General features: G+C 38.6%; 2 protein-coding genes across 2 annotated transcripts; both read right to left on the reverse strand.

Moving 5' to 3' along the window:
* Positions 1-1,821: 1,821 nt before the first annotated feature.
* Positions 1,822-10,936, reverse strand: LOC118556513 (E3 ubiquitin-protein ligase RNF115-like). Its single transcript, XM_036145305.1, has 9 exons — positions 10,804-10,936; positions 8,949-9,007; positions 6,543-6,603; positions 6,245-6,456; positions 4,314-4,382; positions 4,125-4,203; positions 3,914-4,007; positions 2,550-2,665; positions 1,822-2,384 (listed from the first exon to the last, which is right to left on the reverse strand). Exons 1-9 carry the CDS (start codon positions 10,879-10,881, stop codon positions 2,262-2,264), a joined length of 891 nt encoding a protein of 296 aa, XP_036001198.1. The 5' UTR covers positions 10,882-10,936; the 3' UTR covers positions 1,822-2,261.
* Positions 10,937-14,469: 3,533 nt separating this feature from the next.
* On the reverse strand, positions 14,470-24,198 carry LOC118565224 (secretory carrier-associated membrane protein 3-like). The gene is made up of 9 exons (XM_036145303.1): positions 24,145-24,198; positions 23,848-23,928; positions 22,445-22,552; positions 21,206-21,326; positions 20,911-21,039; positions 19,237-19,396; positions 19,040-19,141; positions 16,882-16,999; positions 14,470-15,206 (listed from the first exon to the last, which is right to left on the reverse strand). Exons 1-9 carry the CDS (start codon positions 24,196-24,198, stop codon positions 15,069-15,071), a joined length of 1,011 nt encoding a protein of 336 aa, XP_036001196.1. The 3' UTR covers positions 14,470-15,068.
* Positions 24,199-24,480: the final 282 nt, after the last annotated feature.

Raw genomic sequence — 24,480 nt, forward strand, 5'->3', positions numbered from 1 at the left:
TTCAAATTCAAGGTGGATCTATGTAATTTTTTTGAAACCTGCATTTTCTCATAAGAAGCCAGACAGAAAGAAAGACAGTCGGTGTGGTAATTTGATTTTCATTGATGAATACAACATTTTGAAATAAAATACAAGCCATTTTCTTTTTGCAGTTTAATATTTTAAAAAACAAACTGTTCATCCGTAAGGAGAAATGAAAATGGCCCATTTCCTCATATTCTGAAAAAACATAAAGATGAACTACTGACAACTAGGGGGTAATTATTGTGTTGCTCACTACTAAGGGCAATATAAATCACTAACAATTGTATTTCTATCCAATTCATGTGTTCTAACATGAAAGGAAAATGTTCACAAAGAGTCTTAACAGCACTATGTGTGCCACCAGTTTAATGTTTGAAAAAAACATCAGAAATATCAATAAACTTTTTATTGATTGACTTATATTAACTTGAATGTTTTTTAGGCATGGCCACTATATAAGATATTAGATCCATGTTAGCATGGGATCTTTGTCTTGCCAAGTCTGTGGACTGTTCACACCGGATGTTAAGTAACTTGGAGTCTGTGCCTCTCCCCCCTTTCTCCAGACTCTCGGACCTTACTTTCCCAGATGAAATATATTTAATCTATTAAATTACTTTCATCTGGATAGAGGACTTTGGACCCTTGAGGACCAGTCCAGTCCTTTTTTTTCCCTCCTTTGGGTCAGCCAAGAAGCTTTGTATGTTGTTTCTGGTTCAGGAGTGGCTCAACACAAGGAATGCAAGAGTTGTGGTCCATGTCCAGCTGCGTCTGTGTGCAGTAGCTCTTGAAGCTCTGACTCTGAAGCTCCCCCAAACTGTTGAATTATTTCAATGTGGTGGTTATTGCTGTTTATGTATTCATTTTTCTTATAACGGATTATTTATTTACATTTTTTTTATTGTGAATGTAATGTAACATGCTTCTTTTATGTATTTATTTTTCTTATAAGGGAATTGCTATAGTACTGTTTTTATGTGTGCATGTAGTGTGACATTGGACTATGTAGCAACCAGAGTCTGTACCAAGACAAATTTCCTTTGGGACAATAAAGTTCATCAAATGTGCACCTTTTAACAAATTTTTTCCTTCCACTCAACTTTCTCTTAATATGCTTGGATATAGCCTTCTGTGAACATCCAGCTTTGTTTGCAAGGATCTTTAGTGAATTTCCTTCTTTTAAGTGGGTGCACTGCAAAAAGAGAACTAAAAATAAGTTATATAGTATAAGTTTTCTTGAAATTAATGTATTTCTCCTTGATCAGAGCAGGTAAATAAGATTATCTGCCAATGGAATGAGTATTTTTATCCCTAAAATAAGGTAATTAGATATACTGCACTTGAAATAAGATGATGGAGATGCATTGTTCCTATTTTAAGTGTAAAAATCTTATTCCATTGGCAAATAACCTTGTTTACCTGCTCAAATCAAAGAAAAATACACTGATTTCAAGAAATATTTTCTTATTTTTAGTTCTATTTTTGCAGTGTGTCAATGACTGACACGTGGACAACTGTCAAGTCCACAGTCTTTCCCGTAACTCTTGTAGGTAATATTATACAATTTCAAGCATTTATAGTCAGAAATCTATGCGTGCAACTTTTCACCCTTGGTGTAATGAATCTATATATATCATGAGTTTCTCTTTTTTAATTTAAGTACTCAAAATATGCTTCTGTTTTGTGTTCAGCCAGAGAAACCTCCCAGTTAACCTAAATGGCAACTGAACAGACAGGGAGGGGGAAAAAAACCTGCCTGTGTTTATCACATTATAAAACAGAAGTATGTACAAAGAGTGGAGGTCACAGGGTTAAGCTTTAATGGCAGCTTTAAGTTGGTTAAAGGTCAACAGAATGCTGAAACTGTCTCACCAAGACAACATTGTAAAAGTGTTTTCCCCGTAACTCTGTAAGAGCTCGTCATTTTTGACAGCCACTAGCTGCGCAGTGGTTATTAGTTCGTCACATCAAAGCCAGTCATTCAGAAAAGTGCCTCGGCGAGCGGCGCAGTAAGAAGAGCACACCCGCTCGGGATGTTGTCAAGCAGACTGCTGGATCCTTCTGTGGGAGGGGTGGCAAAAAAAAAATAGCATTTATCCCAGAGTACAAAACCTGGAGGTCCTTCACCGAGACGCATGAATGACGTGAGGGCTGAAGCTGCAGTTGGGACTGCGGTGCATATAATGGGTTTTATTTGAAAGCGGCTGATCCGACGTGAAGCGTTGGTGGCTCTTTGCTCAAATCTCCTCTCCCTCTTGTTGGTCTTGCCTGTCAGAGCGCTCGTCTAGGGGCCGCGACGTGGGCGGGAGGCTGTTGTCGACGCCATCGAGACTTTTGCGGCACACCGGGCAGGTGTCGTGCTAGCAGAGCGGATAAAAAAAAAAAAAAAACGTTTTTTGATCACTGCTCATGAATATGTAATGAACCGTAAGTGCAAACTTTCTGCACCCAGATTAGTGTTTCACCAAGAAATCCTCTTGACGGATCAGGCAGGCATTTAGACCGTACTGAGTTCTCATCCTTACCAGCTCCAACCAAGGTACTATACAGTCACCGTGGAAGTAATGGAGGCAGGGGAGCTTCCTGACAGATTCGCCCAGTGAATATTCCTCCCTGCAAACTGGACACTCCAGCCGGCAGTCTGAAATAGAAAAAAATATAAGCACAGACATGTTTGTTACCCTGAACCTTTATCCCCCAGAACCAATTACCCTGAATCCTCAATCTCCCTTGGGCTGCTGCTGTTTCTATAAATTAGATCCACAGGCGCTTACGGGGTCTGTCCTCTTTCGCCTCCTCCAGTTTACTTTTAGTTTAAAATCCTGTTGTTCACCAGAAAAAAAAAAATCATAACCGCTTATTCTTTAACAGCTGCTTTGCACTATAACTTATGTAAAGTCCCATTAGCTTCCATGCAAAGGTATAATTGTAATGACTTTTTCCATTAATTTCATGGACTCAGACTTCGTCCTTCACTCTATTTGTGTCACAAGAGAGACAATAATCTTAGATCAAAAATTGAACCTGGTCCAATAGCTTCAGGGTTGCTGTTTTTTGTGTGTGTGTGCACACTGTCAAACTAGATAAAAATCCTTCCTAACGCTAAAGAAATGTGTAACATTAACAGATATTTCAGCAGCTGAAAGTATCCCAAAACAGGACTGTACACGTGCAGCAGCTTCGACAGCAGCCTCCCGTCTGTGAAATTTGATATCTGTTAACGAAGCACGTTCCCAGAGGGCCTGTAGTTGTTTTTACCGGTGCGTCCAAGCATAACTGCTTTTAAACCATTCTAACGCGATGGTTTAAATCCCTAAAATATCACCTTGGAGGTTTTACTCCTTCTCTCTCCATCGGACAGCTGAAGGCAGAAGTCTCTGATTTATAATCTGGCCAGTTACAAGTTTAAAGCAACTGAACTGTAAAACAATTAGAGCCGGGGGGTGGCTGAAATGTGGCATTAAAATAAGAGATTATTTTAAAGAAACATATTGCTGAGAAAGATTAATTACCCATTCTTAACATTCTCCCTCCACAAAGAGCCAGCCCATAGATTCTGGGTGACCCCAGAAGGACTACCTCCCTAACTGGGCCTTTTTCTGGGGAACATTTCTACCATGGTAATAGAGTTTAGCCTGGTAAACGGAGAGGAAACACAGTGGTGTAAACAATAGGCTAGAAATCTACCCTGGTTCCTGGAAAGTCTTGCTTTTAAGACGAAGGCTTGATGGAGACGGAGCAAGACGAGGGGGAAAAGGGAAGGTTTAGAAAAACTTAATTAGAACGACAAAACCAGGAAAGTATGAAAAACAACTAAAAAAGGGGAAAGGAAATTAAACATAGAAATAAACTACTTTTAAAACAAAGCAAGCTATGCAAAAATTCCCACCTCTCTGTTCTTGAGAGATGCAGACTGTTGGCAGCGATGAGATCTTCTCCTGTTTCGCCGGGGGTGGACCCGTGTTCTCCAGCCGCCCTAACAACTTGGTGAGGAAAAGTGATACGATAAATAAATTGGAAACAGCTTTGATGCGCCACACAGAGTTGAGTTGGTGTTTTTAGATTTATCGGCGTGCTCCAGTGACTCTGCTGTGGCTTACCTCTGTGACGACGGCATCCAGGCCTCCCTGACCCCACGCGTAATCTCCCGGGTTGGAGTACAACTGCAGCATGCCCGACCTGAGAGGCAGAGCAAGGGGAGAGAGGACGGTTCTCGCACGGCGTCAGAATGAAATCAAAAGCGACTGATGCGAATCGAAAACAGCAATGAAAAAGAAACGCGTGCTCACAGTGCGGTTGGAGGAGGAGACAAGTTTCCATTGCTGGTAAACAGGTCAGCCAAGACCTGCTGCATGATCCTTTTAGGTAAGAGCAAAACCAAGCAGACAGCATGTCTGATTTAGAAAACTTTCGGTTTATTTTAATTAATGATAAGCAGCTTCAAGACAACATAATGAATCTTTTCTATAAGAAACACATGTATAGATATACAGTATTGTGCAAAAGTTATTAAGCACCTCTGATTCCTTCATATTTTGCTTTTAACTCGGCAGACCTGGTCGTAGTATTTTAGTAGTTCGAAAATACTAGTTTTACGGGTTTTCTGTCCAGTTCTTTCAACTTTAAAAGTTTTATTTCACTTATCCTAAATGGAAAATAACCCCCGCAGAAACAGAGACTTTATCCGCGGGCAGGCTCTGACACGGCATCCTATGCTGGGATATTGCCTGACAGGAAACCAAAATTAGAAACGTTTGAAAACATTCATCCAGTTTGAACTAAACAGCGCCCCCTGCAGGCCACAGGACAAACTCAAACACCAAAACTGACAGCTATGAAAGTAGAAAGAAAGGGAAAATGAAACGGAGTTGTTAGGGTTAAACTAATTAACTTTGTGAATAATGAAAGACATTAAAGAACTGATTAAATTCTCCTATAACGAAAAATCCCAATGAATAAAGATCATCCGGCCGTGCTCAACAGTGGAAAGCATGTGAAATGTGACCGCTTGGCTTTCTGTGCGCCCCCCGCCACCCATCTGCTCAATGAGATCACTAAGATCCCCAAACCTATTTCACACTGCTGAATAAAAACAAGCATATGAGTCTATGTGCTCCTGTTTGTCATCATACTCAGCCATGCCACTGCTTTGGTGCGGAGTATCTTCATCTGAACAAATTCAACATCTTCAGCTAATCACGGTTTTTGGAATCCACGTGTTGCTGCACAGATCAACTGAGCAATGAGCAGCAAGAGATTCTCACAGGAGCTTGACCTTCCAGTTAAAATAATCTTAGCTCTTCTGTTTATTTTTTGTGCCATCTTTTTGTTCAACAGTCTGTTTGGATTTTTCCCCTGTTTTTTGAGTTGGTGATTAAAGAGCTTTTTTAAAAAAAAAAAGAAACCTCTGCTGGTCTGGCTGAATTCTGGGTCCTTTTCCTCTGATCATTACAGGTAAATAATATTATCTACCAATGGAATGAGTATTTTGACCCCTAAAATAAGATAATTAGACATCCTTCACTTGAAATAAGATGATGGAGATGAGTTGTTCCTATTTTAAGTGCAAAAGTCTTATTCCATTGGCAGATCATCTTATTTACCTGCTCAAATCAAGGACAGATGGCAAGACAAATTTATTTATATAGCCCAATTTAGTAAAAAGAGAATGCAAAGTGCTTTACATGATTAAAATATAGCAAAATAAAACAGAATAAAAGCAAGTAAAAAATGTAGATAGAAAAAAGAACAAAAAAAGTGGTGATTCAGTTAACTAGAACAGTTGAAGGCAATCTTAAACAAATGTGTTTTTAATCTTGATTTAAAAGAACTCAGACTTTCCGCACTTTTACAGTTTTCTGGAAGTTTGTTCCAGATAAGTGGAGCATAGGAACTAAATGCTGCTTCTCCTTGTTTAGTTCTGGTTCTAGGTATGCAGAGAAGGCTGGAGCCAGAAGACCTGAGTGGTCTGGATGGTTGATACACTGATAACAAGTCTGTGATGTACAGTCATTTTAAGAAAATATTACTTATTTTTAGTTTTTGCAGTGCAGGAAGCAAAATGCAATATAGAAAGGAACAAGGGATGACTCTGGACTTTTGCACAGAACTGTATTATCCCAAAAGCTAACGTATAGCCTTTGTTTGCTCTGTGATGATAACAGACTGTATATAAAAAAATAACTGCAACCCTGTGTCACTGATGTGTCCACAAACACACCCGTACACAGCAGGAATTTGCTCAGGGCTGGAAGACTCGTCCCGTTCAGGGTTAAGAGGCGACTCCTGTTCCTGCAACTCTGTAACGACCGGGGACGCTGGCGGTGAAGGGCTCTGACCTGCGGATACCTGCTGGTCGTCCTCTGGGAGGGACTCGGAGGAGGGCGGGTTGGACAGCAGGGCGGAGCGCTCCATGAACAGCAGCTGCCATATCTTGCAAAGGGAGACCAGGGAAAATTGTCACACAAAGGCATGGGACACAAAGGAGTCATTGTTAAAGTGCAATTAGTTTCACGTACGTCTGGGAACAGCAGGTTTGACTCTTCATTTGTTACTGATGCCGTGCTGTCCCGCAGGAGGCTTTGCAAAAAAAAAAAAAAGATAAAAAGGGAAAATATAATAGAGCATCTGCTTCTTGAAAGGTTGAAGTAGGAAGAACTTTCTGCGGTGGAAAGAATTTTGGGATTCTGATCAAATTCAGCACCTAATTTTCCTCCCACTAAAGGCCCCGGGCTGTATTGACTGTTGAGCTAAAAGGTCAGATATTGGCTTTTAGGTTTCTACTTTGTTTCAAGATTAATCAAACTCTGCATAAACAAATGCAATATGTAAACGAGTTTTAGAACGATGTACTAAAATAAAGGAAGAGAGAACTTGAACGCGTCTCCTGGAGAGAAAAGTAACTTTCTTTGCTGTTGAACATCCTTTACGGCTCAAAAACACAACATGAGGAACCCTAACGACCAAATAGGAGCCAGTTATGGTCACTGTCTCTTTCGTGTTTTATTTTTCTTAAATAAACAAAAAAAGAGTAATTCTAAAAGAAATCATTTATTGTAAAGGGCTGTGGTGCAGCAGAGAGCAAGGTGCGGGGACATGTAAGGTGTGCTTGTTTGTATTTTCAGGCTAAGTCCACGGTTTTCTAAAAACTCCTCACTGCAGCTTTAAGGAGAAGCTGCAAACCCGCCTAAAAAAATCCCTGAAATGTGCCAGACCACTAAGGGGAGTTGACCACTAAGTCAAACGGGACCAGGCCCTCAGTAACGTGATCCCCAGAAGAAAGTTGGAAGGAAGAGAGAAAAGGTACGTTTTATGTCTTTTTTCAAACACATGGCCATAATATTTTACAATATAATGGAACATCAGCATAACTAAGAAATATTAACATGCTGGTGTTATTGAGTCCTCCTACTCCCCATATTGGTCTGGTGCACCTCTGTTTTTTAGTTTTTTGTTGTTTTTTTTTAGAGCGAGTGAGAAGTTATTTTTTAACTTTCTGTTGCTTTTAGTGCTTGCAGTATTTTTCTTTTGCAGCGTTTTTCTGTTGTATTTTTTTTTGTTTTGGAGTTTGCATCATTTATGCGTCTGCTGCACATTTGGCTGTTTGTGGCACATTCAGACGTTTGCTGCACATTTGCCCCTGTCAGCCATTTAATTCAATTAGTTTAGTTTTTTTTTTCTAAAACTTCCAGATGATACAAGCCAGAATAGGTGGAACCGTAAAACAAACATTAGTTAGTTTACGTCCACTCATCACTGGCATGAGTGTCACATCAATTTTGGGTTTTCAGTTCTTTTATTGAACTATTGTATTTTCAACTTTAATTTTATAGATAGATAGATATTTCAAGTTTTCTTCAATCCAGGTCAATATGCACAGGCTCAAATATATACATACACACCCCCACTTACATTTGGTTAAATGTCCCTTGACATAAGCTGCGGAGTAACAACAGTTTTTGCAGTCGTTCACAAGCTCCTAGCATATTTCTGGCCGGATGTTTTATCACTTGTCTTGGCAGAACTGATCCATTTAGATTGCTAGGTTGCCTGACACAAACTACTTTAAAGCAATTTCCCAACATTTTCAATACACTTAAGCTTGGGTCCTTTTCAGAAGCTTAATGTTAGTCCCCTTCAGTTAGTCCGAAATCAGTTTAGATCTGTGTTTGCAATCATTGTCCTGTTTGAACACAATATTCTGTTCAGGTCTCTACAAGAAAGTAGATAAAATGAGATAAAATTCAGTAATTTGGAGGTAGTCCTATTCCAAAGACCCATTTCATGATACTTCCACCACCATGCTTGGGTACTAATGTTTGAATACTGCATCTTGACTTATCCAAAGGGCTGCACAGTGGAGAAGTGGGTAGCACCAAAACTTGTATAGTGTGGAAATATGATTGGTTAACACTGAGCTGACATCAGTTGTGATAAAAAGTTGTTAATGGCTTCAAAAAGTAGGCTGTTTCTCTGCAACTTGCTTAAGAATATTTACTAAATATTATTGGTAATGTATGTATATTAGAATAAAAATTGTGCATCCAATTTTTACTTTGGAAATGCATTGAACCTGTTTATCGTCCAACCATTTCAGTGTGGAAACAAATAATCTGGTTTGAATGCATGAATAAAGTCCAGAATTACTTATGTGATGACTGGATGTGAACCTGTAATTAAAACTGTACGCATGTCGAGATTTAATTAGTTTATTATTAATCAAGTTTCTCATTATTCCCATGTTGTTTTGAGAGCTTTAGAAGCCTGCAAGCTTTCATGAGCACGAGACAAATTGTGCTTTTCACAAATATTTTCAAGTGTTTTTCAGTAATGCATTCGTACAGGACAAACTCTAAGCTACATTGTCAGAATTCCAGTCAAGTAACTTATTTAGCTGTCCAGAGAATGGAGCTTTCAGATTTTACCTGGAGTCTTCTGATACCTCCTCGATGAAGTCAGATTCACATGTGGGGCAGATGAAATCCTGAGGGAAGAAAAGTTGATCTTTAGAAATCTCTCCATCTCATTTCATAACTAGGACTCTGGGGTTTAATCACCTGCTGTAACTGCATGTTTTTTTTTTTTTCCTGCAACGGTTTCTTCTGAGAAAACAACTGAATCTGGCTGTTGGGTTTGATTTTATTTATCCTCTGGATTTTTAGGGATGTTGTAAATAGATCAGATGTTTAATATTCTAATTTACCACAAGACTGACTATTATCTAAAATATTTTTTTCTATATTCGTATGTTTAAAGACAAAATCAAATCAAACTGCTGATTAGTTTCAAGTAATGTGGCTTTTTATGACTTAGAAACCAAAGATATATGCATATATTATACTTTTAACCATTGTGGCAAGCCATTGGAACATATTAAGTCACACTTTTATTTTTAACAGTTTTTTTCTAATATCAGTAATAGTAGTCCTCTGGCCAAAACAGATAAGGCTTTAAACAGAGAATATGTAAAATAACACCCCAAACAGACATTTCTGATAATGTACTTATTACTAGTCAAAATGTTAATTTGATAATTTTTCACATCAAACTGTATTTTTACTTGTCATATTATCACTGGTTATCTCAATCACCATTATATTATGTCCAATAATGGCCAGTTGCCCAGGGTGGCATGAGCGGGACCTTCCCACTACTGTCCTAGTCAAACACTGGCACTGGGTGCCACGCATGTGCTCCCCTCTTGTTTGAGTTCAACGCAGGCTACTTGTTTCAAACATCACTGCACAGCCTTTTCCATTGCCCCACATCTGGGAGGATTTCTGCATTTTTTATTTGTTTTCAGGAGGTGTAGCTATGCCTTCAAATCAAAACAACCCATTATCAACAGTGCCCTGGGGGCTATCTTTAGTTACCTTCAGCGAGGAAATGCTGCTAATTGTGTTGGTAATTTATAAAGCAATTATTTATTTGGAGAAGGGGGCACTCACCTAAGCGGCTATCAAGAAAAAACTCTCCCTGTAGCACTGCAAAAACAGAACTAAAAATAAGTAAAATGTTCTTAAAGTTAGAGTATTTGTCCTTGATTTGAGCAGGTAAATAGGATGATTTGCCAATGGAATAAGATTTTTGCACTTAAAATAGGAACAATTCATCTCAACAATCTTATTTCAAGTGCAGGATGTCTAATTATCTTATTTTAGGGGTCAAAATTCTCATTACAATGGCAGATAATCTTATTTACCTGTCCAAATCAAGGATAAATACAATAACTTTAAGAATATTTTACTTATTTTCAGATCCGTTTTCCAGTGAGTGTGCTGCCCTGGGGAGAATGCCATAAGTCTATATAAAAAAAAAATGCCTATTGGCCTGACTATTAAGTTATACAATTGCTTGCCTTAAAGAAAAAAACATCTAACAGGGCAGTTTTTAGCTAAAAATGAGGACATACTATTAGTTCCGGTGCTGTGTGGTCTGCATGGCTGTGTGTGCGCTCAGTACGTGCCTGACACGCAGCTGACAGCAGACAACTGGACACACAGAAGAAGCGCTTCTAAATATGGCAAAGCGAATTACCAGATTTTTGCTCGCGCCATCTAATTCAAAGGTTTCTTGCACAAACTACGCGCACGCGACCTACCTCTAAGTGCCTCTAAAAGGGACTGTTTATGTCCAATACTGTACCTTAATTGTATTTTTGAGTTTAAAAATATAACAAATTAAAACTGAGCATTTCTTAAAAGAAGCACACGGCGCGTTGTAAATCTTTAAATTAGGAGATCAACGACAGCAACGATACTCTCCAACACGAGGACCCACCGGCAGTTTGGGCTCCGTCTCTCTCTTACAACAGTGGCAGTAAAAACGTTGTTGTGGTGCGTCCGAAGCCTCCGCCATGTTTAGTAGGGAGCTGTCTCTGACGTCGAAACCTGCCCCCCCCTCCCTCCCCCAAACGTCTCGGTCCAAAGTTTGGACAAGCAAGGCAATCAACAGAGAAACGTATAAGCAAAGCAAATTTCTAAGTTAAAAAAAAGGCGATTTTTGGGTGGTAAACATCATTTTTTAAGTAATGCATTGGTAACCAAGTGTAACTCAGCAACAGGTTACGCCAGGCGTGCTGCAGGTCGTTTCCAGGGTTATCAGTTTCCAGGAGCGCTTCTCGGATGAATGCCGCCCAGGGCGAGCCTCTCCCTCCGGGCCCCACCTGAGCATAATTGTCTTATTAATGAATATTGTGATTTTTTTTTTCTGTAGTCAACACACAGACTCAAAGTTATAGATTCATGGCTAAGTATATCCATACAACACTGTGAAAAGGTATTTGCCCCCATACTCATTTGTTCTGAGGGGTTTTAAAGTCCAAGGCGGATGACCGTTCATACTGAGCCTGGTTTTGCTGGAGGTTTTACCTTCCTGTTAAAGGGGAGTTTTTGTTTCCACTGTCGCTTCATGCTTGCTCAGTATGAGGGATTGCTGCAAAGCCATGGACAATGCAGACGCCTCTCCCTGTAGCTCTACGCTTCTTCAAGAGTGAATGCTGCTTGTCTGGACTTTGACGCAATCAACTGGGTTCTCTTAGATAGGACATTTTTTTGACCAATCTGTATAACCTGATTGAATTTGACTTTGGAAAGTGCCTCGAGATGACATGTTTCATGAATTGCTATATAAATAAAATTGAATTGAATTGAAATGCAGGTCCAGGTGCGTGTGGTGATGTCACGAGTACACTTCAGCCCTACACTGATCAGCTTTAGAGCTCAACTCAAACTATGGATGAAAACAAACCAGTCATGTGACCACGAAACTTTTAACATTTTCCTTGTGATGCTTATATTGTATATTATGTTGTTTCTTATGTATTTGCCTGCCTAGGGACTACGGATTAAAATTAGCTTTGTAGCTATAATCCGGCATATTTACATTTGTTTTTATACTGATGTTCATTAATGTGCTTTTTCCCTATTCAAATAAATAAATAAATAAATAAATAAATAAATAAATACACAAGAGATACGTTCTGCGTGCTCCCGTTCTCCCCAAGTCCGTACTTCCTGTGTTCTTCCCAAGAACGGATTTAATGAGAACGTGACTCTGTACTCGCGTTCTTGTGAATTTAGAAACGGCCTAGTGTACGTTTTTACATTTATCCAGAATGCATTGCAGCATAAACAACATGGCGACGTCCTTGTGACAAAATTTTGTTTAAATTTATAAAAACTAAACATCTTTACTGTATAGTTTTTACATATAAAATGGATATTTCTCAAATAAAGTCTATTGTTACAACTAATTGTGGATCCCTTTATGAATGGCCTGTTAATGGTTATGACTGCATTTAAGTTCAGACTTTTACTAGGTCACTTCGAAACCTTCATTTAGTTTAGTTGTTTTTTTTCAGTGATTCGGAGGTTGACTTGTTAGCATGGCTACCCAATGGCTGGACAGTCTCTGTCAGAATTCTGTGGTAGAGATTCATGGTTCAGTTACAGCTACTTGACCATTTCCTGATGACCCGAAAGTAGCCGCTCGTGGATAAGATTTACTATCTGGACGGTTCACCAATGTTCCTTTGTTGTGTTCACTAATAGTCCACTCTGTGAGCTGTTGGAGTACCAAAGTGTTAGAAGTGACGTTGTGAGCCTTTCCAGATTGATAGATGTCAACATCTTTGCTTCTCATTTGTTTTTTTAGAAAGTCTTTAGGTCAGGGCGCAACATGTTAACCTGACTCTCGCCAGAAGAATGTAGGTCCGCCGAGCTCCACGTGGCGTCAACACGTGTTAAGCTCTGCGGAACGAAATCCATCTGGCAAGAGTCAGGTTAACAAGTTGCTTTTGGAAATATTTAGTTCTACTTCGTGTTGCCCAAAAGGTACTACTTAAAGGAGCAATAAGTAAGAAATTTACCATAAAATTAACCAAAATCATTCTCACTTGTCACCTGGGATGGAAGTAACATTCCAAATAAACAATCGGTCCTCTTTATCAACAATGTCTTAGTCAAGTTTTTTCTCCTTTCAAGCCTAGAGGTACCGTACAGAATTACTTGTAGCCTGTTTTTATCTCCTGGTTCCTGAGCCAATAATATGAAAGTTTCCAGGGTTCCCAAAACAAAAATACATGTGGTATTTTATCTTGGCAAAAGAGCAGCAGCCTGCAAACATGGAAGCCAGTGAGAGAAGCAGACCAGAAATAGAACAGAGTACATCATATACCTACCCTGTGTAAATAAACATTCAGTGGGGTTTCACAGCAGCAACGGACCATTGAGGAAACGGCAGAATAGGCTGTTGTCAGTTGTTTATGTGTCCGATTTGAAACACTAGGTGTCATAATAACTTATTCCTCCTTAAAAGTGATTTCTAGGCTGATTTGGCTTTAGCTCTTTTCCCTAATAGATGAAGTAATTTGAAAACTGCTTTTTGCATTTACTTAGGTTTTCTTTGATATGGAAAATTCTTTGATCTCAAACATTTGATGTGACAAAAGAGGAAACAGTAAATACATCTGTAAGGGGATACATGTGTTTTCAAAGTACTGTATAAAAGAGCGAAATGTAACCTGCTTTTTTGCCCCATAAATTTCTAATACAAATACAATCTGTAATCAGATTAGAATAATTCAATCCGAGTTGGACCTGTCTATATATTGTGTTCTCCACACTTGTCATAATTTACCCCCGAACGAGGAGAAGAAAAAAAAAAAAAAAAAAACACCTGTCAAAAGGTGGTCACCAGTCTGTGGCATTGTTATTTTGGGTGGTCACAGGCTGAAAAGTTTGGGAACCCCTGCCCTAAGGGATGGGTTAAACACAGAGACAAATTAACCTCCTGAGGCACTATAAAGGGAAATATTTCTTTAATATCTAACTTGTTTTACCAGTCTAAATGTTTCAGGTTTTAACCTTAAAACAATGAACCGATGCAGTCTAAGTTGATTTAAAAAAATATATATATACATATCCCTTTAATATCTGCACAGTAATCTTAAGTCGCATATTGTACCATCCATCCAACCACAGTACATGTTTGGCTTACAATGCTTATGCTGTTCACAACACAAGGGGATACCTTTCTGTAGATTTCGGTGATTTTAATTAGAATTTTTATGATTTCTTTTTTTAAGACCTTTACTATTAAAGTTTCAGACCTACATTAATTACAAAATTTAACTTTGGTCGCTGACAACTTACTTAAAAAGGTATAGTGATTGATCTTTTTCACCTTCGAGTTCTTAGGAAAATATAAGTTAAAAAATAAAAAAAAATAAAAATAACTATGAAAGAAGCAATAAATGCATTTATATGACTTTCTAAGATCCTACTTATTATCCAGTGGCTCATGCCATCCCCTGACACAGAGGCACCCTGGACAAAGAGCCAGACTGACCAAACATAACAGAATCTTTTTGATTTAAAAAATATTGAGTATCTTAAAAAAAGATAATTGAGTTTTGTAACTGAAATGAAGCAGTGACGGCGGCAGTAGACTGTGAAAGCATGGCAATATGTTTTAATTAAAACCAAAACAGTTGTGTGCTATAATCTTGATCACATTAGGCTTCAACAGAACAGTCACAGATACTGGAAAACAAAACAACACTTATTCCTTACAGTATGAGATTTGGCAAAAACAGTTAATTTGTACTCTTAATGTAACAACAACAAAATCATTTGTTTTTTTTTTAAACACTCAAGCAAAACAAGAACCCTGCCTTAGGATGAGCCGCTCAGGTGTGGATATAAATGTAAAAGTGGCAACATTGCTTCCTGCGAACATAAATATAGTTATTTAAACAAGCTGGGTACACAGCCTGGGCAGACAGCATTTGTTCTTTCATCCACTGACACTTTGACATCATTGTTTTTTTATATTTTACACCGTTTCGACTTTTACGTTTTGGTTAATTCTGTTTGGCAATGTGGGTAGCTCGTCCTGTACACTTTCAAAAATCAGAAAACTCATGCATGACTCCTGAAGTTCAGCTTTCTAGAGGGTATTTCTGCACGCCTGCCCTCCCCAGAAGTGATTGTTGATCAATCCAAAAGTGCCTGCCCCTCCCCCCCCCCCCCCATCCGGTTCTCCTATCGAGGTGCAGTGAAGGCCCCCTGGGCAGCATTGGCAGCTGCTTGGCGTACGGCCTGATTGGACATGACTCCGGAGGCGAACTCAGCCTGAGCCTTCTGGAAGCTGGCATCGGTTTGCCTGTACATGCTGTGGATCTGAAGCAGAAAGAGGAGAGTACGTCGACACCCGATACGTGCAGCAATTCATCGTCATATTATAAACACAATGAGGATGAAGACGATACCTAGAACCTGATATGTGGGGTTTTCTTAGGGGCTGCGTGCTGTCTGCTGAATTTACAGCGTGGGGTCGGCTGACAGGACAAAGCGTGGCGAGCATTTTCTGTGCATAAGCCGAGTTACAGCCTTTAAACAATTTTAGAAGTCCCAGATGATGTTAGCTTTTATAATCTTCTGATGCCTTAATTGACAATATGCAACTTAAATAGAGGCACAGATCTGGTTGTAATTTAAGGTAGGCAATATAAACATTAAATCTCGGATTTTCTTTATACGAAATCAGATTAATTTACTTTTTTCCTCCTTTTCAGTTAATATAACATTTAAGAAATTATTTTTAAAAACTTGCTTTTATTTTATTTTATAATAATTTTGTCTGGGAGTTCACCTGAATTCAAAGTGCAACTAAACACAAGCTGTGAAACATGGTTGCCCTGCCATTGTAAACAATGGAAATATAACAAAATGTTTGTTGCTCGTGGTATTACACAATGAGCTAAGAACACACTTCATTTGTGTAACTTCAAAAACTGTTTCTGATCGTTTGCGCAGACAAGTGAACATTTGTGGCCTGCTGGAGGTCATGTTGTAGGGCTCGTCCTGTTCCTCCATTGCAAATTTGAATTAATCGATTAAAATCGACTTATCGCTCAGCCCTAATTTAAGGCAGCACCTCAAACCCGCTGTTTCATTATGCGACACCATTAAAAAAAATCTAAAGGTATCAGACGAGATAGAGCAATTTCCACATGCCTGAATTCGCCACGTTCATCGTACGATGGTACTAAATTTACATAATAAAATATATATTTTAGCCCAGATTTGTGGATTTTCTTTCAGTTTAGAAATCACAGATCTGTTGTTTTTTTTTTTAAAACAACATAGAGTACAATGCCACCTTTAGAAAATATAACAACTTGGCGGATTTCCTTCAAACCAATTAATGCAAATGAACAGAAAGTCCTTTTTTAAACTTTTTAAACAACATCTTTAAAATTCTCACAGAAATATAGTGTGGTTGAAAAATGGCCAATAAAAGCTTTGGATTATTTTGTCCTTGGCTATAGCTACTTATCATAGAATCAAAGAGTCTTGCTAGTGCCTAGTGTGGTAAAAAATAAAATGGTTGTGTGGTGTGGGGGGTTATCAGTCTATTCTCAGTTCTATAAATGGAGCACATTCATTTGTTAAAAGACCTTGTTCGGGGCGAGAGTTAAAAATTTTGCATTTTCCGATGCAGAAAATGTTGAAAACACAAACACTCTCAGCTTAAAAAAGCCACCGCTAACTCCAAAATCCCATCTCCCAAAAAGTACAGAGAATAAGATACAACCTGATCTATTTCAAAACAAGCCATACTTTAAGTGAGAAACTAAACAATAGTAAGTGGGTCAGCAGTAAACAATTTCTAAATAAGCAGGTTTAAGTGCATTACACCAAATTAGATTAAAATCAGGATACAAACTTCTGTGAGAATGAAGTTAATGGATCTATAAAAAGCGCGCGCAGCATGACTAACACTCTGTCGAAATGCAGCCTTAATGTGGGCGTCTAACTTTAGATTAGCACCACAAATAGAAAAGCTACTGACCTTCTTCAACAGGAACACCCCCATGGCGGTCTGGGCAGTGAAGAGGATTGCGTTCAAAATCATGATCACACCAGCGCCGGTGCTTTTACTCAGAAGGGCCAAGCTCACAATCCAGCCGCTGAAGAGAAAAATAGGTTGCAGTAAAAATACAGGGGGAAAAAAATGAACAGGGCAAAAGAAGCACAACAGTAAATAATGACATATCCAGCTGCTGCAGCCTCACATGACAGATGTGCTTTTTGCTTGCCTGATATAAAATACAATTGCCCTGAAATTAATGAAAGGCAAGAATCGGATTATCAACTGCTAATTTAGTAGGAAAAGTGTCATTTATGAATGGCCCTTTCCCATAAAGAGACCCGATCAGCGGCGTAAATTACATGAAAATTTGCGAGAGTTTTTGACAATTAGACATCCTGCACTTGAAATAAGACGATGGAGATGAGTTGTTCCTATTTTAAGTGCAAAAATCTTATTCCATTGACAGATCATCTTATTTACCTGCTCAAATCAAGGACATATACACTAACTTTAAGAAAATTGTACTTATTTTTAGTTCAGTTTTTGCAGTGTATATATTCAGTCCATGTAACTTCACATTTCAGAAAGTCAATGTCCTCTTCTGTTTAATTTTCATATGCTTCCCCTTTTCACTAAGAATAGAAACACATGCTTTATTATTATGCTGATGACACACTGCTATATAGACGTTTCCGCAAACACCATTACACTTGTAAGAAACCTCGATTGTTTCATTTAGATCAAATGCTGGTTTTCCAGGAGATGTGGCAAAGGACCTCAGGCCTGAATCGAACCAGGGTCAGCCGCATCCAGGACTGAAGGCCTCCTTATGTGGGTCACTACCTCTGCGCCATCGGTGCACAACCCTGAATTACCATTTTTTTAATCCATTGTTGAAGCTGCTGTTGGTCATACCTTGTAAGCATGGCGGAAACCTATGGGATGCTATGGGATGGGTTCTCAATTTTCCGAATGTGATCTTAAGTTATTAGACGCAACACAAACTGCATTTTGTCACAAGAAAAATATCAACATATCACATCCTTCCTGACAAAAAAAACTGAATCACACCTTTTTTTTTTCTAGAAAATTCAGATTCCTGAGAGTTTCTCTTTGCTGGAAACTAAAAACATTCCCTAAATAAGCAGCGGGGCTTTTGACCAAAACTAAAAAAAAGTTTGAGCACATCCCTCCAGTCTAAAAATCTCTTCACTGTCTTACAGTTAAAGAATCGATTTAAGTAATTTCCCTCTGGGGTTATTAAAGTATGTCTGATTCTGATTTAAAAAAAGAACATACTGTTGTTGTTTTAAAGATTTAAATGACCTTATCACTTACCATATTTCTGAGATGCTCAGTAAACATATTCCAGACAGGCCCTTAAGGTCTTCAAGTATAGATCTTATTTTACACAAAATCATCCCCACATCAGCTCTTAATTCTTTAAATAATCGCTGCTAATCGGTCCTGTTTTCTGAAATGCTCCACAAAAAACCTCAGATCAGTAATAAGTGTCTCGCAAACTCGTTTTGTGAAGCTCTTAACAAAAGCTTGATTTTATGTGACCTTACTTGTGTATGTTGGTTTAAATCTCTATAAACTTGCTTTACATTTGCTTGATTTTCTTTGTTGTTGTTTTTTATTTATTTTTAAAGAACATCGACATTGGGACTCATGTATGAAATGTGCTCTATGAATAAAACAGACTGGAATTTACTTTTTGAATGCACCATCCTAGCCCATCTAGTTGTGTAGTCACACAGCTCTCAATGTGTGTGAACAAGGATCAACACGAAGAAACTGAACGATTAAACTTAAAAAGACCAAAATCACAGAATTTTCAACCACGATTACCTTATAAACTCAAAAATGTACCTTATTCCCCTAGAGTAATTATCTGATCACAAAAACAACCTTTTGTTATTGTGAGAAAACGAGACAACTACGCTGTTCCTACAAGATAACAACTGGAAATGGTGTGTAGCCATTTACGTAAAATACAACAGCAGCACAACAATAGGAGATCCTATCATGGATCTGTCAGTGTAAACGATAGACTGTAAGGGAGTTAGTGATGCAAATCAAACGTAATTAAGCATAAAACTAAAAAACAAAACTACTGACTACCAAGCTTTACCTGAATCCTGATCCGGGGATTCCAATGGTCATGATGACAAAGACGCAGACTTGAGCAAAGAAGATGAAGAAGAAGATAAAGAAGTTGAAGGAGCTGTCACTCCTGCAAAAAAAAACAAAAAAACATAGTTACTTAAACAAACAACCATGTGAAGTTATTTATATTCAGCAGTTTTCCTCTGCACATGCTGCGATCACCTGAAGGCTTTGTACGCGGGTCGATACCAGCAGACGAAGGAGCAGGGAGTGAAGAGGAGGGCCCAGAGGATGGCGAGGCCAAAACCAGAACCGTTGGTGGTGTCCGCACAGAACATGGCCAGGGAAGAGAACAGGTTGAAGAGAAGGGTGAACGCGCAGACTGCATGTTGGTAAGAGGAGAAAAAAAGAAAGAAATACATGAGACGATTAATAAAATAACAGGTATGATGATAAACTCTGAATCCCACCTTTTGCACTCAGAAACAAAACCAGTGTGTCTGGACCATGGTTGATCCGAAGAAATAAATATTTTTAAATTTACTTTTAAACCCTCCTGAGAGCATGGTCTATGTTGATGCAAACAGCATAATATAATATGGCCGGATTGTGTCGTTTTGGAGTCAATTTTAAAGTGTAATTCCATTTAAAACTAAATGTGTCCCTGAAGCAATTTTAGTGTGTAATTTACTTACATTCAAAATGCAGTTTTTAAATCCCGTACCGATCCGATGGGATTTCTGTTCAGGCATTGTGTCTTTTATTCCCTTGCATAAAAACCCCCTCAAAATGTTTTATCTGGTTATTTTCCTCTGCTGCTTTAGAACTAACTTTAGATTAAATTGTTTTTTTCCATTATTATAAACTTCGTCTTTGCCAGTGTCACGCCCAGTTTCCCCATTGTGGGACAATAAAGAAATTTCTTATTTTATCCACAATATAAAGACAGTTTACAATGTCCTGTGAATCTTTGAGATCAAATATTTCATATATTATTATTATGTGTTGAAAATAATGTTTCAATATGGAATGAGAAAGAAAAAAAAATCTATATTTGTTATTTATGTGGAGGACTAAAGATAGCATTGGTATTAAACATTTTGTTTAAACTTGGTAAAAAAAAAAAGAAGTGTTGATCCATAATATTTCTATGATGATCTTTGACTTTTACACAGGCGCTGCATTTTATTTAAAAAAAAAATGACTATTTGCAAATGCTCTTTAGAAAGGAAGGTGCTTCCACAGAACCCGCGAGCTCCGATCACTGCAAGCGATTTTGCGATGACGGTTTTAGTTGCGAAACCTGCCTACTGTAATTTATTCTGTGCTTTCATCCCTCTGTGACCTTCAGCATTTTGGGAAATGACATTTGTGTCCGGTGTGAGCATCTGCAGCCTTGAGACTCTGTCCAACTTTCTAAATATTACATTAGTGTGAAAAATGCAAGCTCACAGCACCTGTGATATATAAGATAACGGCTATCACACTGAAAACAGCACCTTGCCATTTGAATATTGCAAACAAATGTTTATCCAATTACAAGTGGGGATTGTATTTAAATATTTGAGTCTGTAAGTAAAAATAATAGAAAATTCCCAATCAAGTTCAAATCTGTACATCTATTTTTTTTTTATATTCAAAGTTTTACGTTGCATCACCATTCCAACACAAAAACCAAACATTTCAAATAAATCATTAAATAAATAGTATGGCAGTTATATCTGACGTAAACGTCTGACCAGAACCGCGTTTGTACAACGATTTCTCTTGGGTTTGTTTGTCGCTTCCCTCCGCTCGGGAATCTTACATCTATCCGGCGCAGATTTTAAAGTCCAACCCACAAACCTCACTGAATTTCAAGAGAACGATGTCCATTTTTCTGTAAGATAAACTCACACATCCAGAAGTAGTACATGATGGTGACAGTTCGCTGGAAGCGCTGGCTGATCTCCACATTGATGTCTTGGTAGAAGCAGGGCCCCACGGGACAGAACGACGGCAGCGGCGGCCAGTTATTCTGACGGGCTGAAGAGGAGAACAGAAGCAGGTAAAAGCCCAATGAAAGGAACACCTTTTTGTATTTATTCGATAGACCTATTCCAAAATAAAACTCTCAGAGGGGATTATCTGTAAAAAAGAAAACGTTACGCTGGAACAGAAACTAGAACAGTTCGTCTTCGCCGCGTCTTACTGGCTCCAGATCCAAGGCTGTGCGACTGCAGCTCCCGTTCTCTCCTCTCCAACTCCTGGGCTTTCCTCTCCAGCTCCTCCTGCTTCCTCAGAAGCTCTGCGGTGGTGGCGTTCACTGCAGGCTTATACACAGAGACGGCAGCGTCAGCTTTCACAGAAAAAAAAGGGGGGGGGCGTTTTTATAGCTCAACAATGAAAGGGGTTACATAAATGTGCTTTGGGGGAAGAATTCCTACCTGTTCAATTAACCCTCACATTTTAGCAACAGACGCAAACGTTGAATTAAGCAAGAGAATTGGCTTAAATGTCTTGAGGAAAACTGCAAATAGACTTAATATGGCTTCCTTAAAACTCGTAAGGCTGATTCCCTTAACAGAGCTGTGGATCTCTGCAGCTTCTCCAGAGATAGCTAGCACTTCTACGCTGCTTCTCTAAATTAATACTCTACTTGCCCGGCCTCTCAGCTCAGGTGAACAGACAGATCTAGGCAGATTTGTGTTTAGGCGCTAACGCTGCTTCAAACTTCTCCACAACGTCATCCCTGACCTGCACTGCGAAAACAGACTAAACTAAACTCAAAATATGTTAAAGTTTTCTTGAAATGAGTGTATTTGTACTTTATTTGAGCAGGTAAATAAGATAATCTGCCAATGGAATGAGAGTTTGGCACTTAAAATAGGAAGAACTCATCTCCATCAACTTATTTCAAGTGCATTATAACTAATTGTCTTATTTTAGGGGTAAAAAAGACTAATTCCATTGACAAATTATCTTATGTACCTGCTCAAATTAAGGACAAATACACAAATTTTAAGAAAATGTTACTTTTTTTTAGTTCTGTTTTTGCAGTGTGTCTGCCGTGTTTCTTGGCCTTCGTGATGCTTTTTACTTCTCTTAATGTTCTCTCACCAACCTCTGAAGCTTTCACAGAGCAGCCGGATTTATACTGAGATTGAATCACACACCGGGCAACTCTAATTACTAACAATGAATACTAATGCATGGCAAACTTTTCACCTATTTTAAAAGCTTTTTTTTTTTATCATGTACAGATTTCATCTTTTTAAAACTTAATCGCTACTTTCTGTTGGTCAGATAAAGTTCTATGAAAAATATGTTGAAAAAGATCAATGAATATGAATATTTTTGCAAGCCACTTAAAAGATGTATGTATTTTTGGGCACTCAGCCTCCGCTGAAAATAAATAAATAAAAATAAATAAACACTGCAGCATGATTACCTGGGCGGTATAGGAACCATAGTTGCGAGGCTCAGTGGGTGTGGTGCTGCTGCTGGGTGGCGTCTGCACAGGCGCAGGCGGAGATGAGGCTTCATATGGTGGTGGAGGCTAGAACACGTTTAGTGGGGGTGGGGGAAAAAAATACATGCGTCAGAAAGATTAATAATAGTAAAATTAAATTAGATTTCACTGACAGATGTAAATTAAAAATAAAATGTAACTTACTAAGCTTTTGAAAGGCCTATGATTTCATAGCAGCGTAAATAATGCTCAATATGAACTACAAGACTTAAACAATGTCCATAATTACCTAAATTATGGACATTGTTTAAGTCTGGAATATCTGTAATATCCTAAATGGATATTACAGATATTTAATTGGAACAGTATTGCACTTCGATGCTTGTTGGCACCAAAACAATCCATGGATAGACATCAGAGAGATCTGCATAATTACATTTATAAGCACTTTGCTGTGCAAAATGATTGACGCAGCTGCTTCTGCCTCTTTGTGGAGTTTTGTGTAAATGTTTTAAACCAATCTTGTTTTCTTCTTGCTTCTCCAACTCAGCAAAGCTACTGTACGTTGCAAAACATACAGGTGCTTCGCAAGAAAATTAGAATGTGCGTTCTGAAGAAGCTCATTGGTCAGTAAAACTAATTTGTTTGAAAATAGAAACCTATAAGCGGCTATTAAACATAGAAAGTTCAAATATCTGTATGAGAAATGTTTCTTTATTGGTATGCTGTAATATTCTACTCCGCTATTTACTTAAATGCCATTAGATCAAAGTGGAAAATCCTCATAATTAACAGAAATGAATGGTTAAAAACGTTACTCTTGATTCATATAAATCCACATAATGTGTTTCCACTTAAGAGTTACTAAAAAAAATGTTTTAATAGTATTCCAATTTATCTAATTGGATAAAGCTATCAGTACTCGGACAACATTTTGCGACACGTCTTATACAGAACTGTGTAAGTTGGTCGGCTTCCTATACATCGTCTCATATGAAACATTTCAAGTATTTTTTAGACCAATGATGAGACATAAAATGATGCCAAATATTTATACTATATGTTGTGGCTTAAAAAAAACAAACAAAAAAAAAACCATGGAACCTGCTAAATGTAATAAAAAAGAAGCAATAACGCATGGACGGATGGAAAAACAAATCTCCAGCTGGGCTGATGGACTAAAGGACAGATGAATGGATAAATGGGCGTATAGAGGAACAGATGGATGATGACAGCTTTTAAATTTCCACGGGCTAGAGAAAGAAATCTGAAAATACAACATCCTTTGGCAGGCACTCTCTATATACAAGCCTAGAAATCAATTAAGATCCAATATTATATTTCTTTTATACCCATCAAACAGACACATGGATGCTGCTCACCCCAGCTGGTTTATCAAACGGGTTGTAAAGGTCCAGTGTTGCATATTCTGTGTTGCTGCTATGCTGAGTCACAGCAGGATCCTAAAAAACAAAAAAAAAAACACATGTCATATTTATGGATTCTCTTCTGACTGCTTGCCACGTCCCTTTACGCGGTTTTTGGGGCGCTTTCTATGCGCGTATATGAGCAAGTGATTAAGGAGGACAGATGGGGCCCAGACAGAAGCCAGCGCGTCACATGAGCAACAGCAGAGAGCCGCCATCCATCAGCAGCTCCACGGACTTCCTGTCACCCACCTGGAAAGGGTTCTGGTCCTCCGTGGGTTCTGGGAAGCTGGTGTACTTCGACATGTCAGCGGCGGCTAACGTCACTTACAGCTTGACGTGAACGTTAGGACAATAGAGAGAGAGAGAGACGCTAAGCTAATGCTAACAAACAGTTTTAACGAAGCTTTAGTTTCTGTTTCTAGTCCCGAAAAAAAGGCGGATGCTGCCGCTGCTGCTGCTGCTGTCGGCGTATACAGAGATAGCTAGCTACGACGGTGGCTCGTTGCTCATCTTTTAGCTCTCTACGTAACTAGACTAACGACCAGAGGCGGAAGAAAAAAAAAACGTCCCCGTTTCTGTGTAAGC

The sequence above is a fragment of the Fundulus heteroclitus genome, chromosome 13 (genome assembly GCF_011125445.2).
Source record: "Fundulus heteroclitus isolate FHET01 chromosome 13, MU-UCD_Fhet_4.1, whole genome shotgun sequence".
Classification (NCBI taxonomy): domain Eukaryota; kingdom Metazoa; phylum Chordata; class Actinopteri; order Cyprinodontiformes; family Fundulidae; genus Fundulus; species Fundulus heteroclitus.

Excerpts from the sequence above, each read along its gene's own strand:
- LOC118565224 (XM_036145303.1), bottom strand. The coding sequence starts at position 24,198 with ATGTCGAAGTACACCAGCTTCCCAGAACCCACGGAGGACCAGAACCCT. Across the intron at positions 22,553-23,847 it reads CGTTTGATAAACCAGCTGGG|CCTCCACCACCATATGAAGC; the intron begins GTGAGCAGCATC and ends AACGTGTTCTAG. Across the intron at positions 17,000-19,039 it reads ATCCCCGGATCAGGATTCAG|CGGCTGGATTGTGAGCTTGG; the intron begins GTAAAGCTTGGT and ends TTTTCTCTTCAG.
- LOC118556513 (XM_036145305.1), bottom strand. The coding sequence starts at position 10,881 with ATGGCGGAGGCTTCGGACGCACCACAACAACGTTTTTACTGCCACTGT. Across the intron at positions 6,457-6,542 it reads CAAACCTGCTGTTCCCAGAC|ATATGGCAGCTGCTGTTCAT; the intron begins GTACGTGAAACT and ends TCCCTTTGCAAG. Across the intron at positions 2,666-3,913 it reads CATCTCTCAAGAACAGAGAG|ACTGCCGGCTGGAGTGTCCA; the intron begins GTGGGAATTTTT and ends TTTCTATTTCAG.